This window comes from Chenopodium album, chromosome 8 (genome assembly GCF_948465745.1).
Source record: "Chenopodium album chromosome 8, dcCheAlbu1.1, whole genome shotgun sequence".
Taxonomy (NCBI): Eukaryota; Viridiplantae; Streptophyta; class Magnoliopsida; order Caryophyllales; family Amaranthaceae; genus Chenopodium; species Chenopodium album.
The window spans coordinates 7,186,904-7,203,524 of NC_137841.1; the positions used below are offsets into that span (position 1 = coordinate 7,186,904).

A 16,621-nucleotide genomic window follows, 5' to 3' on the forward strand; every position below is an offset into this window, starting at 1 on the left:
TGGTGCGGTTTGAGTCCAAACCAAACCAAACCGCAAAATACGGTTTGGTAAAATTTTCAAACCAAACCAAACCATATTAGTATTGAAACCAAACCAAACCAAACCGTAATAATACGGTTTGGTGCGGTTTGGTTTGCGGTTTATGATGAGATGATATATTTTTTTCCAAAAATTGTCAAATAATACTTCACTAATTTATAATAATGTTTAAATAAGTAGCCCTAACGGATTAAATTGTACTACAAAGTTGCAATAAAAATATCAAGTGCTAACACATAATAAAAATAATACATAACAATAAAAGATATTCATATGAGTACTACAGTATAGTCATTAATTACAGAGTATTGACGGTATAGTTTTTATCTATTTTTCATGGTTTTTTTAATTTATTCTTTAATTTTTTTAATATAATATAAAAAAAAAATTATTGAAAAATTATATAAATATTAAAATATGGTTTATTGGTTTACGGTTTGGTTTGGTTTATAATTTTTGCAAAACCAAACCAAACCATAAACCATATTTACAAAAAAAATCAAGACCAAACCGTAATTTTATAAACCGTAAACCAAACCAAACCGCTAAAATACGGTTTGGTCTGGTTTGGTTACGGTCCAGACCAAACTGTGTACAACCCTTATTGACACAAAATTAGACCCAAACATAATCCGGTCCAATTTTGACCTAACCTGAATATACTCAATTCGAAATAGACCCCAACCAAAATAGACTCGACCCCAAACATGCCCAAATAAAAATTGAATTAACCCCACCTGAATGTTAGCTGACCCGACTTGATTGACTCATACCCAATCCGAATGACCTATTTGCCAAGTCTAGATATACTCATAAATGATATTTTATTTGTTTCATATTAGTTGTCACATTTCATTAGGCACGTTTTTCTATGCATACATTCAAATACAAATACTCTTGATTACATATAAGCAAATTATAAAAATTTAAATATTATAAAATAGATGTTGAGACGAACAAGGCCTCACATGACTATAGTATTTCATATAAAAATTACAATATGAAATACTTCCTCCGTTAACTATTATTTGCAACAAAGGGGGTGTTTGCGAATCCTAGGTAAAATTTGTTTGTGAGAGTAAAATGGAGAGAGAAAAAGTTTGGTGCATGTGATGAGGAGAGAGATAGAGAGAAATGATTACCTAAAAAGGAAAAAAAACATTTGTTGCACATAATAATTAGCATCCATTTATAGTATATGTTGCAAATAACCGTTAACAGAGGTAGTATTATATATTGAATATATCAGATGATTCAATATTTACTATAAATGGATTGAGGTACATAATACTCGCCAATGCTTAGTATTCCCTCCAATTCTAAATGTTCTTTCAATTAAACTACAAGAATACTAGTTTAGAAGAATCGAATTAGATCTAAGTATGATATGTTTTATACATTGACAGTAATTTTAAAAAGGATTTGTTTTTTTTTTTTTTTTTTTTTTTTTTTTTTTTTTTTTTTTTTTATGTGAGAAACTACCTATTAAAAACTTCTTTTTGTGAGAAACTACCTATTATAAAATATGTTGTAAGAAACTACCTATTAAATGCAAAATGTTGTAAGTGACTACCATAGACCGGAATCTCATCATTAACTTTTTTCTCCAACATTGACTAGACCACGTGAGGGTCACGTGCCCTATATTAACCACCCTGCCACCCCTTTCCCTTTTTTGGTTTTTGACCACCCCCACTCCCTCCCTTACATTGTCTAGTTTCTGACCACCCTCATCTCTATTGCATGCACTTGATGTTGCCCCTCCGCCCCCCTTTTCCAATTTCCGACCATCCCCCCTCCTTTTCCCTAGCCATCCCTACCCTCCTCCTTCCCCGCAACCACCCCCAAAACCCACCTCAATGTCCCTAAACCTAGAATTCAAAACCTCTGAAACACCCAAAACCCAAAATACAGAAATTAAAAAGGGGTTCTTGTTTTTTTTTCGAGGGGGGTCAAGGTTTCTTGGGTACGTGTCGAGGGAGGGTGCGTGGGGTTTCGAGGGCAGGGGATTTGTGTGGGTGGGTGTCACATTTAGCCGGAAAAGTTATTATGGGGTGGTCGTAAATCGAGAAGCGAGGATAGGGGAAGGGTTTTGAGGTGTTCGGAGAAGGGATGAGGAAGGGGGTGCGGTGAAGGGAGGTTAGCAAGGGAGAGGTGGCCGGAAATGGAAGTGGGGATAAGGAGTGGCCGGAAAAGCTTATGGGGAACATGGGGCGACAAGGGGGAGGGGGGTTAGTAAAGGTCACGTGACATGGTCAACGCTGCAAATATAAGTTAATGACGAGATTCCGGCCTATGGTAGTCGCTTATAACATTTTGCATTTTTTGTAGGTAGTGTCTTATAACATATTTTGTAAAAGATAGTTTCTCACAAAAAAAGCTAAGTGATTTTTAATAGGTAGTTTCTCACAAAAAATCCTTTAAAAAATCCTCACAAGATATTGTTTACATTACATCTTTCCTTTCCATGAAATCTCCCACTCCGTGTTTATTTAGTTGACACCGTTTGACCTTTACACTATTATACACTACACTTTGAGTCATTTTTGTGACGTTTTAAATAGGTAGTTTCTCACAAAAAATCCTTTAAAAAATCCTCACAACATATTGTTTACATTACATCTTTCCTTTAAATGAAATCTCCCACTCCGTCTTTATTTAGTTGACACCGTTTGACCTTTACACTATTCATACACTACACTTTGACTCGCTTATGTGATTTATAGATATGATAAAATATTGACATGTGAGATTTTGTTTAAATCGTCTCAGTATATATTATATTAATATCTTTTTTTCAATGTTAATAACTAAAGATATTAATTGTTAAAAACATGTACTAAAGATATTAATTATTGTTAAAACATGTGTTAGCGCAGCAAGTGTGATAATATAATGGTGTCGACTAATAAAAAAAAAAAAAGGAATTATATCATAGTAATTAAGAAAGTAAAATAAAATACCATCCACATTGTATTTGATGGCAAGATGGAGAGGAGTTTCTCCATTGTTGTTCACAAAGCTAGCAAGTAGAGGATCAACCTCTACCAAGTATGTCGCAACTTCAATCTTGCCATTGATGAGTGCTTCATGAAGGGGTGTGTTCCCCTCCATATTCTTAACCCTCCATGGCCTTTTCTCCTCCCCTTCGGCCGCCTCGCTACTCACTCCCCCTAACTCATTAAATATCTCTACCTCTCCAAACACCAACTCATAGGCTTCTACTAGTAGCCTCACAATCTTTTTGTTTCCCTTCCTAGAAGCCACATGAAGAGGTGTATCACCATTAGTATTTGTGCTAGCGATCATGAGAGGAGAGAAATTAAATAAACTGAAACCCTTCTTTAAGAAATCATATTGGTCATAAAGGGATGCAATGTGTATTATGTTGTTTTTTTGGGATGTTAGGGAACCAAGAAAGTGTTTGTTCCAGCAGCCAGTTTCAATTTCTCGGTCGCGGACTACCCGAAGGAAGTCCACGTTTCCTTCCATGGCTGCTCGGTACATTGTCTTCTCCATTTTTGGTTTTGGTTGTTATTTCTAAATTTTTGGATGGTTGTCACACATTTTTTTTTCCTTGAATTTTTCTAGTGATAAAAGGTTTTTACTACGTAGTGATGCATATATATACTATAGCGTAAAGCATGTAATGCATGCATATTAAATTCTTTTTCTAGTGCTTTCAAGTGTACAAAATTCAGAAATTATTTATTCTTTGCTTATCATTCCATTTAAGAATTATTTATTCTTTGCTTATCACTCCATTTAAGAATTCACTAAGGCTGATGATCGATCAGCCTTAACTTTCAATTTGCTTTGTCTTTAATTTATTACTTTATTCTTATTCCTCCGTTTACACGTTTGGGTCATCATTAGATTATTAATTGTTTACTGATCTTACTATAAAGGTATTGAGTAATTATGATTTGCTACTTGCGTCTTACTAATCCAATTGCATTGTGCCCTTGTATTTCTAATAAAAATCCCTCCTAGTTTGCCTCATTTATATACATTAACTTCCACCTTTATAACTAGCCCTTGTACAACGAAATATTATAGACAAAAAACTTCTCTATCTTTACAAAGCCAAACATTTACAAAAACAAGACAATTCGCTATAAAGTTATCTTAAAATGTTCAAAAGTTACCCAGTATATATTAGTTATCCTGACATAAATAAAAATTATTTATGATTTGTTGATAAAAGTTAGCCAAAAAATTCTAAAATTTACCCTAAGTTAAAAAAAAATTTTGTCGATGTACAGTATTATTATTGTACATCAAATGCATATAAAAGTGTGAATTGAAGGGTACGAAACAATTTTAAAAATTTAAATTAAGGGGCTTTTGTGAGATCATACTCGTAAAGGACTAAAGGGTAGGAGACTAGGAGATTAAACAAACACAAAACCTACAAGAGTTTGTGAGGTGAGTGATTTGATATTTGATATACCAAACACATACAAATTCTTAAATGGACCTGGTTCACACTAAGTTATTGTGGACCACTAATATTTGAGAAACTATATTTGTTTTATTAGTTAAAAAAAAGTTCACTTTAGTTGAAAAAAGGTCTCTATGTTGAAATAAAAGTCATTTTGGTAATATATAGACTATAAGAGGTTAATTTTTTAATGAAATATTTTATATACTAGTTAATATGAATAATAAAGGTCAATATGTTAACATTAGGGTCATAACGTTGTGCTTTAAGTTCACAATAATATTAAACGTTATATTAATTTTAATAAGGTTACTAAGTTAAAATTAAGGTTACTATGTCAAGACTAAGGGTCACTATGTTCAATATAATGTTAGTTGCGTGTGTATAAATATCGAATCCACAATAACATTATTGTGGACCGGGTCCACGCAAGTCTTTGTGCCAAACACAAACCCACGAGATTTCGTGAGGTGTGATTGTGTGAAAGTAGTGAACCTTAAATTTATAACTCACAAGAGTTTGTGAGGTGAGAGAGAATTTGTTACCAAATACAAACTCCTATTAGAGTTCGTGACGGAAATTTTTGATTTTTATTTTTTTGGGATTCAATTATACGTTATTTCATATTGCGTATAATATGAGGTTGTGTGAAATTGTGAAAAAAAATTATTTTATTTTATACGTTATTTTCATAATTAACTTATAATATTGTGATTGTGTGAGAATTATCGTGAGAGTTCACAAATAATATATTTTTTATTGAGAGATTTGATAATTTCAATGGCGAGGAATATCGTAACGTGATGAAGTTCAAAAGGATTAGGAGGCGGATGATTACATACTGCGGCTTGATGATGATATGATGCACATTTTATTTTATTGTCCATGTCGAACGTTCGAGATCTACACCTCCGACTTGAGGGAGGGTATTGACTTGAGGGAGGGTATTGAGATAGGAATGTATATTGTGATATGATATTATGAGAATAATATCATATAAAGTATTATTGTGAAAAGATATACGTAAGATATTATGATAGAGTTTAGGAAGTTGAGATAATAAGGAATATTAGGGTTAGGTATTCCTACTGTCTATATATATTGTAATGTGACCAACTATTATAAATGGAAATATAGAGAGAACTATTTTCCCCAATATTTAACAGAACTGGTTAGAGCCAATCTCAAAATCGAAGGTTACATACTTCCACTGTTTTATTAGTTTAACGCTTTAGCTGGCATTACGACACAGAGTTTTAAATTAGATTGTTGGACAATTGGGTTGGGTTTATTAAAATATTTTGTAAATAAGGTTTGTTATGTATATATATGGATTTAGGGTAAAAAGAGAATGAAGTTCCTTAAAATGAGAAGGATTTTATGTACATATATTTTGTTCTTAATGTGCATATTTTTCGAAGTGAATGTGCAAATATTTTTCGACTCAAATTCGATGTGCATAATTTTTGAATAATTTTACTTCTAAATATGCATATTGTTCACTCTTCCTACTTCTCTGTCTCCGTCATCCTTTATTTACATTAAGATGAGTCTGCATGTTGACTTATATGTTGAGTTTACAGACATTTGGAAGCTGCATATTGTTTACTTTCTTATTCCTCTGTCTCCCTCATCTTCTATTACGGAATACACAACAGCAATCGACATCAAGGGTGATAGCAACGTTGACCGATGAGGGGTCACAAGCCTTAAAATGATTTGTGGAACGACATTCATCGGCGTTGCGAATGGCGGCATGCTTCATAAAAAATTGATGATCCATGAATAATAATGAAGATTATTGAATTGCTTCTGTTGGAGGAAAGTCATGGAGTTGTTTCCTTGGAAGAGAGATAATTACAGAGTTGCAATTTTGCCCATTGTTTTAATTTTGTTATTTCGCCTGTTGGATTTAATGATTTGGATGGTTGAGATTGCTTCTCATCCTTCTCATTTTAAAGTCCATCTCATCAATTAACCTATACTAAAAGCGAACCTAAAGTGACACTTGTCAAGATGTCATTAAAAAATTTCCCGCTTTATTTATTTTTTTTTCTTTCTTTATTTTTATTTTGCGAAATTTGAATGACTTCCAATAACTTATTTTCATTTTGCCAACACATTTAATCAAATCATACTCAACTAATTTTTTTATTATTATTTTTTAACATATATTTTATATACTTGGAATCTTTTAGTTACAAATATAGTAGCATAGATTAAAATTAAGGCATTGAAATACTTCGTATATCATTATCCAAGTTTATTAAAATATTATCAATTTTTTCCTCTAACTTAAAATTTATTTTAATTAAAAATAGAAAAAAAATATTTTGGTAGCATACTTTGTATAGATCTTAAAAATTATGCATAACATTTATAAGAACAACCAAACAAAATTATTTTATTATATAATACTCTTCCTTTTTTTATATGTTATAGTTGAATTTGCACATTTGTCGAGACACAACTTTAACCATCAATATCCTTAATTAAAGACTATTATTTTGTTACAAATATTTTTTTTTGGTAAATTATTGTTAAATTAACATCATTCTTTATAATTTTTGTTATAAAGTTTAATTATTACCGTGCATGGCACGGGACTTAACCTAGTTATATATATATATATATATATATATATATATATATATATATATATATATATCATCAATCAATAATCATCAATAATATCACTGATTTATAGAGTCGGTCACACAGCCAGGCCATGAAATAGCGACACTTGACATTTAAGTTTTTTGCCAAGTATCGTACCACGTTAGCAACAAATACGATGCAAAATAATCGAATTTTGGATAGATTTTTGAAGACAAAAATGTTGTATAGAGTTTTATTATCGATACACTAATAATATTTCATATATACAAAATTAATCATAACTTTTAATAAAAATCTAATAATTCGGTTCTATTTCCGTCATAAAATTCGTTTTAAAAGGTTCCATGAAATAAGATCCATTTATAATATATTTATAATACTAGAGAATTAGTAAAAAAAAAAAAAAAAATTAACCGATAAAAATACTTTCAGTTTTGTAAAAATAATTTAAGTATGACCGTATTTAACATTCAAGCCAATGAAAACACATAGGTACAGTTAAGAATCTTAACATTTACGCAGAGAATCATGTAATTTGGTACTGTGGTAATTTCTTAGAATAATATAGAATATAGTCTATAGACAAGCTAAGGAATGAACCCTTAGCGCCCTTCAAAGCCATTATTATTTAAATAAGCACAAATAGTTATTACATAACATGGTTTTCAAAGTAAGCAACATAACCAAAAAAATGAAGAAATTGTACATAATACTATTAGTTACAATGCTGAGACTCACCACGATTCAAACCAACGCACTAGAGAGGATCTTATTATACATTGATATCAATGGCGCATACAATCGCACAATCTGATTTGGCAAAAGCATAGTCGATGGCAACCGTCTTTTACACTTTGTTTGGATAGGAAGAAATGGAAGGAAAAGAAGAGAAGAGAAATGGAGGGGGACAAAATCTCTTGTTTGGGTAAAAGATTGGGGGAAGGAAGGGGAAGGAGAGGGAGGGATCCATTTTCCCTCTCTCTTTAATAACCATAATCTCTCCAAAATTAGAGAGATTTGGAGGGAAAATGGAGCTCACCTCCCCCTCCCTTTCTTTTCCCTTCCCTTCCTTCATTTTCCCTCCCCTTCTTTTCCTTCCTTCTTTGCTATCCAAACAAAGCGTTAGGCTATGGTTGGATATAAATTCTTAAATGGACCTAGTTCACACTAATTTATTGTGGACCACTAACATTAGAGAAAGTATGGTTGTTTTATTAATAAAAAAAGTCACTATAATTAAAAAAAAGTCACTATATTGAAATAAAAATCATGTTGGTAATATACATGCCTAAGTGGTTATTTTTGTAATGAAATATTTTATATACTGATTAATATGAATAACAAAGGTCACTATGTTAAAATTAGGGTAATAGCGTCATATTTCAAGTTCACAATATTATTAAACGTTGTAGTAGTTTTAATAAAAGTTACTTGGTTAAAAATAAGGTTATTATGTTAAAAATAATGGTCACTATGTTCAATATAATGTCAGTTGCGTGTGTATAGACCTCGGGTCCACAATAATATTATTGTGGACCAGGTCCACGCAAGTCTTTTTGATGTTTGGATAACAAAAAATGGAAGGAAAGGAAGGGAAGGGATGGGGAGGGAGACAAACTTCCTTGTTTGGATAATATGTTGGTGGAGGGAAGAGGAGGGGGTGGGAGGGATCCATTTTCCCTCCTCCTTTATAAAGACCATCCCTTCAAAATTGGAGAGATTTGGAGGGAAAATGGAGCTCATCATTTCCTCCACTTTCCCTTCCTTCCCCTTCCTCCTATTTCTCTCCCTTCCATTTCCCTTCTAATTTGTTATCCAAACATAGCATTAATCTGTTGTACAAACTCTTTACTGCTTTGCTCGAAGTAACCCATCCAAAGGTAATTTAGTATTGAGGTAATTTGGTATTGAGGTACAAACTCTTTTAATCATATATGTACAAACTCTTTTAATCTGCTTTGTACAAACTCTTTTAATCATATATGTACAAACTCTTTTAATCTGCTTTGTACAAACTCTTTTAATCATATATGTAATTTGGTATTGAGGTAATTTCTTTGAATAATACTCCTATATATAGTTTATAGACAAGCTAAGGAACCCTTAGCTCCCTACAAAGCCATTATTATTTATCACAAATAATTATTACACAACATGGTTTTCCAAGAAAGCAACAAAACCAAAAAAAATGAAGAAATTGTACATAATATTTTTTGTTACAATGGCTAAAACATACCACGATTCAAACACACTAGAGAGGATCTTACCTTAGCTTATTATATATTGATATCAAATTATGTACGAAACACACAACCGCCCTCTCTGGCTGCTCGAAAGCATAGTCGATTGCAACCGACTTTTAATGTGTTGTATGAATTTTTTACTGCTTTGCTCGAAGCAACCCATCGAAAAGTACCCGTAATTGCCAAATAGACAGTGAGGAAAACGTACTGAAGGGGTCTCATAACTACACATTTTTGGAAAAGCAACATTATCGTAGAGCACACAGCAACAGTGAAGATGGCCAAGGTACTCACCATATGATAATTCGAGGCAAACACTCCCATCATAAACGCTACAAATGTTGTCATAAAACCCAGATTAAGAAGACAAAGGCAGAGGTCCGTTATCACAAACTTTTCCTTGTCATCGCCGGTGAGGATCCATTGGAGACAAAACAAAACCATCATAGATAGACACATTGTTAGTATATCCGCCACCATGAACACCCAGAATGCAGCTACCCTGTAGAATTCAATTGCAGCATCATTTTGGCTGAGGTGATCATGCTTTTTAAACAGCACTGGATATCCATCATCTGAATGGTAACCTCCTGGCACGGCGAAAGCTCCTTGGAATGCAATTGTGGCAAGAAGAGCAGCTATCACACCAATTGTATTGGTGTAATTGCTTATTGAAAGATAATGGAATTTGAATGCTTGCCTTTCATTAGAAATTGGCAGGATATATACACGATTACAAGTCAGAGTTAGGCCTACAATTAAGCCTTAGATTAGGGAGCTAATTTACAGATTACTACCTATTAATATGCACAAGAGAAATATATGGCAAGTATAGATATGTACAATATAACAGAATATAATTATCATTATATTCTAACACACCCCCGCAGTCGAAACGGGAGAATCACGAACGCTGAGACTGGCTCGAAAATCTTCAAATAAAACACGAGGTAACCCTTTTGTAAAAATATCTGCAATCTGATATCGAGAGGGAATATGTAGGACTCGTACCTCGCCTTTAGCGACTTTTTCTCTGACAAAATGGATGTCCATTTCAATATGTTTGGTACGTTGATGTTGTACCGGATTTCCTGATAAATATATGGCACTCACATTGTCACAATAAACTAGAGTAGCCTTATGAATAGGACAATGAAGTTCAAGTAACAAGTTTCGGATCCAACATGAATCAGAAACCACATTGGCAACTCCTCTGTACTCGGCCTCTGCACTGGATTTTGATAAAGTTGGTTGTCTTTTGGATGACCAACTAATCAAATTATCACCAAGATAAACACAATAGCCGGAAGTAGAACGTCTAGTATCCGGGCATCCTCCCCAATCAGCATCAGTGAAAGAAATAAGCTTAGTCAGAGAGGATTTATACAAGTGAAGACCAAAAGATAAAGTACCCTGTAAATAGCGTAGAATACGCTTGAGAGCAAGCATATGCTCGGATCTGGGATCATGCATATGGAGACAAATTTGTTGCACAGCATAGGAAATGTCCGGTCTGGTAAAAGTGAGATACTGTAGAGCACCAGCCAAACTACGGTACTTGGATGGGTCTTCACATGGAGAGCCAGCAGAAGAACTGAGTTTTGGTTTGGTGTCAACCGGAGTAGCACAAGAGCTGCAATCAGCCATGCCGGCTCTTTCAATGATCTCTTTGGCATACTGTGTCTGAGACAAGAACATACCATTAGCATCGCGGGACACAGCTATCCCTAAGAAGAAGCTGAGAGGACCTAAGTCCTTCATAGCGAACTCGCCACTCAAAAGAGTCATGAATTTCGTTCTTAACCTGTCAGAAGAGGCTGTAAGGATAATATCATCAACATACAGTAAGATATATGCCATATCTGAGCCCTGTCTGTAAATGAACAAAGAGTTATCAGATTTACTGTGAGAAAAACCAATAGTGGCTACAAAATCTGCAAATCGCTGATACCAGGCTCTGGGTGCCTGTTTGAGACCATATAGAGATTTCTCCAGTAAACAAACATGATCAGGATGAGTTTTATCACGAAACCCCATGGGTTGATGCATGTAGACAGTCTCATTCAGATAACCATGTAAGAAAGCATTCTTGACATCTAACTGATGAACAGGCCAAGATTTAGATATAGCCATGCTAAGTACTGTACGAATAGTAGCCGGTTTGACAACCGGACTAAAAGTCTCATCACAATCAACACCTGGCTGTTGAGTTTTACCATCACCTACAAGACGAGCCTTATACCGCTCAAAAGAACCATCAGATTTCTTTTTATGCCGAAAAATCCACATAGATCTAATTACATTCACATCCGGTGGCCGAGGGACCAATTTCCATGTTTTATTTTCAATTAGAGCATTAAATTCATCTAACATTGCCGCTTTCCAATTAGGGTCACGAATAGCACTAACCGGGTCTTTAGGTAAGGGGGATAGGTTAGTGGTAGTCATGACAGCAAGGTTGGAAAAATATTTGGAGTTGGGCTTGTAGATGCCATTTTGAGCTCTAGTGGTCATGGGATGGGAAGGAAGAGGGAATGTTGGGGTTTGCTGAGCTGTGGTGGTTTGTTGGGCCGGCCCAGTTTGGTTGGGAGAGGGAGTGGGCTGCTGGTCGGTTTGTTGGAGATGGACAGTACCAGGTGAAGGGGAAGTTGGGCTAGAGTTAGGCCCAGCCGAAAGTGAAGGGGATTGAGGAGATGAAGGAGAGGTGGGTGGCGGCCCAGCAGGGGGAGAAGGGGGTGGGCCGTGAGTATTGGGCTGCTCCAAAGTAGGACGTGGGTCATTAGATTGATGCATGTGATGGACAAAAGAATTTTCATCTAGGAAATTATAATCATCAGAATGTGGAGTATGAAGTTTTGAAAAGGGGAATTCATGTTCAACGAATTTCACATGACGACATATGATGATTTTGCCATTAGACATGTCATAGCATTTTGACCCTCTATGATTTGAAGCTGGACCAAGATATACACAAGGAACGGACCTTTGTTGCAATTTGTGAATAGAAGTGGACGGGAATAAAGGAAAACATAAGCAACCAAAAATACGTAATTCCGAGTACATGGGATCACATTGATATAGAATTTGAGTTGGTGACTGAAATCCTAAAATTTTGGTCGGAAGAATGTTTAGAAGATATGTGGCCATTTCTAGAGCATGATGCCAAAAGGAGAGGGGTAATGAGGCATGAGCAAGTAAGGTCCGTATAATATTGTTTATTGATTTTATGTGTCTTTCTGCTTTTCCATTTTGAGGTGAGGTATGAGGACAAGAGAGACGGAATAGCATACCATGGTGATCAAAAAACTCTTTAAGGGTGCCATTGATATATTCTGTGCCATTATCACATTGAAAGGTCTTAATTTTACAGTTAAATTGTGTACCTATGAGGCTATGAAAGGATTTAAATAAATGCTTTACTTGAGATTTCTTAGCAATAGGAAAAGTCCACAAAAATTTACTATAATCATCAAGAAATAGCACATAATAACAATGGCCGGAAGAACTCACAATGGGCGAAGTCCATAGATCACTATGAATAATATCAAAAGGAGAAACAGTGTTTGACATAGAATCATGAAAAGGAAACTTAGAAAGTTTTCCGAGAGGACAAGAAGAGCAAAAACTTTTACAAGCCTTATTACATTCAATTAATTTGTTACTACTAAGAGACCTAAGTACTGCATCACCGGGATGCCCTAAGCGATTATGCCAAAGGTCGGAAGAGAGAGCAGTAAAAGCTGAATTATTGACTTGAGGATTGGCTTGAGTTTTTGAGAGGATAGGATAGAGGTCACCGGTACTGTCACATCTCATTAGTTTGACTCCCGTCTGTAAATCATTAACAGAAAAACCAAAAGGGTCAAATTCAACGGAAACCGAATTATCAGTGGTGAATTTTCGGACGGATATTAAATTCTTAATTAAGTTGGGAGCATGTAACATGTTTGTCAAATGAAAAGGTTTGTTGGGTGATGGTATAGTAGTACTACCGTGACCGATAATTGGAATTAAATGACCACTACCAACAACAATGTTATGATTTTTATTGCTCGAATTAAAATAAGAATTAAAAATACCTTGATCCGAGGTCATATGAGAAGTTGCACCGGTGTCCATGTAAAAATTCCCATCGGGTTGAGTGTAAGACGAGGAAAGAGCATTCATTGCCGCCTCAATATCCGTGGGAGTGTAGCTGGCAGTAGGGGCAATTGCACTGTAAGCTTGAGGACGAGAGCCCAAAATGCCAGGCCCAGCTGGACGAGGCCCAGCAGATTGGGCCGCTGATGGTCTTGGAGCCCATGATGTAGCCGGATATGGACAAGGAGGAACCCAAGGAGCATAGGCCCAAGGTTGGTGCTGCCAAGTATATGGCACATGTGGGCCATGAAGTGGTGGCTGCTGTTGGGCCCCAAGAGGAGAACTTTGGGTATTTCGGCCCTTCCCAGAATTTTTAGAAGAATTAGTTTTCTTCTGTTTTCCCCCTTTAGAGCTAGAGGATGAAGTACGGGCTGAAGAAGAAGAGGTCGGGTTGTTGCTTCCACCAGTGCTGGCCACGAGAGCCGCTTGGTTCCGGCTGCCGCCCTCCTTGGCTAAACGGTTCTTAAGGGTCCGCTCAGCAAGTTTAAGCCGGGAACGGCAGCTTTCGAACGAAGGTAGCGGTTCTTGGTTGTGAATAATGTCCACCGTACCGGCATAGGCCTCGGGTAAGCCGGCGGTGAGTTTGAGTACTAGTCGGCTGTCCGAAATTGGGGCATCAACGTCAGCAAGTCGATCAGCAAGAGACTTAATATGATTGCAATAAGAATCAATCGATGTAAAATTCTCAAAGTCGAGATCGGCGAGTTCTTCTTCAAGATGAGTAGCACGGGAAGCCTTATTATCTTGAAATAGCGATTCAAGACGAGCCCATGCCCCTGCGGCGGTATCGTCTTTGAGAAGAATAGCATTGAGAAGATCAGGAGATATGTTGCCATAAATCCAGTTCAAAACGGCAGCATCAAGTCGTTTCCAGAGAGCCGGGTCGGCGGTCTTGGTGGCTTGATAAGCGGCAACTTCCGTTGCCTCCGTTGGGGGAATTATATGGTGATGTAAATCATGGACCCTAACAAGTACCTTGAATAAGGTAGCCCAAGAATGATACATGCCTTGGTCATCCAAAGTCACGGGTATGAGAGATTTGACATTGGTGATGGTGAGAGCGGGATGGAATTTTGAGGAGTCGGAAGACATGATGAGCAGCGGAAGAGAAGGTAGGGAGGGCGGTTGTTAGGGAGGTGAAGCCTAGGTCGAAACCGTATCTGATACCATGAAAGATAATGGAATTTGAATGCTTGCCTTTCATTAGAAATTGGCAGGATATATACACGATTACAAGTCAGAGTTAGGCCTACAATTAAGCCTTAGATTAGGGAGCTAATTTACAGATTACTACCTATTAATATGCACAAGAGAAATATATGGCAAGTATAGATATGTACAATATAACAGAATATAATTATCATTATATTCTAACACTTATTTCTGATTTTGGCACTCCAAATATGCTCTTCACGCCTAAATTCTTCATTTTCTTCCAGAGTTCCTTCTCTAACTATTAAACCAAAATAATCAATGTTATTTTTATATATCAGCGGCCACAATTCATTGTGATAAATTAAATCACAACCGTTTATTTTTTATTGACTAACATGAATCGCTGATATGGTTTACTTTTTATTTTATTTTATTTTTGAAGATTTAAATTATATAAAAAATACGTAAAAGAAAATACTCCAAATTCTACATCATACTATTCAATTAGTTAAATCTATCATAAATCATAATCAGGTTCAAATTGATCAGAGCAAGAAATAAGCATCTCAATGATCCAAACCAATTGGCCACTATTAAATCCTTTGAATTAGACTAGCGACAATTTGACAAATAGACCTCGGCCAAATCTTTTAAAAAACCAGATTTTTCCAATTATTTTCCATCATTTTTCTTAAGTACAGAGTGATATGGGTGAACAAAGATTGAAAAAAAAAGTGAAGGGGAAAAATTATTGAGTAAACAATGAAGAAACTTAAAGAGAAACTGATAACAACGTGATAATTAGCCAATAAAAATATGTGATTTTATACAATGACCACAATTTTACTGTGGCCATTTGAAAACTATCCTATCATCATATGTTAGTTTCAATATCATATAGCTAATGTTAGTACGTTTCCTGTTATTATACTTGCTTGATCCTTTTAATTTACTTAAATTTCATGTTTTTATGTGTAATATTGTACATCATTCTCTGTAGTATATAGAATAATATTATAGTTATATTGCAATTCCATTGAAATGAGTAAATATAAATGAAGCAACAACAAATAATGGAATAGATATATATTTATACGTACCTGTGCAGGAAGATAACTTGCAATACTTAGTATAAAGAGAGTGTATCGCATTGAAACAGCCTGCTCAGCTAGCAGTTCATTGACACTTTGTTAATTGAGATGAACACTACAAGAGGGGGGTGAATTGTAGTTAAGTTCCTAATTACTAATTTTGCAAATATAAAACATAACAGAATAGGAACTTGCAAAGCACACAGGATTTTACGAGGAAACCTTCTAGTGCCCAACTAGAAGTAAAACCTCGACCCTACCTTAGGGATTTCAAACACAAATATCTCCACTATAATAGGGCAAACACCAAGTTACAACCTATTATAATTAAGTCTCTACTCACAAGTTCCAGAATGAACTTGCTACAGAACAACACCTTGTTCTACCCAGTTTGAGTCCCACACTCAAACTCACTCGTACTCCCAAAGTACAAATCTTCCCCTTCTCACTAGAAGCTCTCTAACTGTATGCAATAATAAAAATACTCACTCACCCAAATAACCCAAACCAATTACAAATACAAACACCTAGTATATGATAGGCAAGCTATGCATGAAACCCGAAACTAATATGACAATGTGAAAAGCTTGGCAAACTTACACGATTGTAGCTCTGTAAATTCTTCACGCATAAAACTCACAAAAACCTAAACTCCTATTATTCTCTACTATTTATACAAGTATTACTTGTATAGAAAGTAGGTTTTCATAAAGATAAATAAGTAAAACTTAACTTATCTTAAAACACTGTTTTTTAAATAAATCTTTTGAAGAAAATCTTTTCAGAAAATAAGATAGAAATATTGAGTTAAAAAGCATAATATCTTTTTAACAAACTGATTTTAAAAGATAAATATTTAAAGAAAATCTTTTTCTATTTCTATCTTTTAT

At 35.0% G+C, this 16,621-nt stretch overlaps 1 protein-coding gene across 1 annotated transcript; it reads right to left on the reverse strand.

The window, feature by feature from the left end:
• Nucleotides 1–1,855: 1,855 nt before the first annotated feature.
• LOC145642695 (protein ACCELERATED CELL DEATH 6-like) lies at nt 1,856–3,558 on the reverse strand. Its single transcript, XM_081693868.1, has 2 exons — nt 3,003–3,558; nt 1,856–1,926 (listed from the first exon to the last, which is right to left on the reverse strand). The coding sequence occupies exons 1-2, from the start codon at nt 3,556–3,558 to the stop codon at nt 1,856–1,858; spliced, it is 627 nt and encodes a 208-aa protein (XP_081549994.1).
• Nucleotides 3,559–16,621: the final 13,063 nt, after the last annotated feature.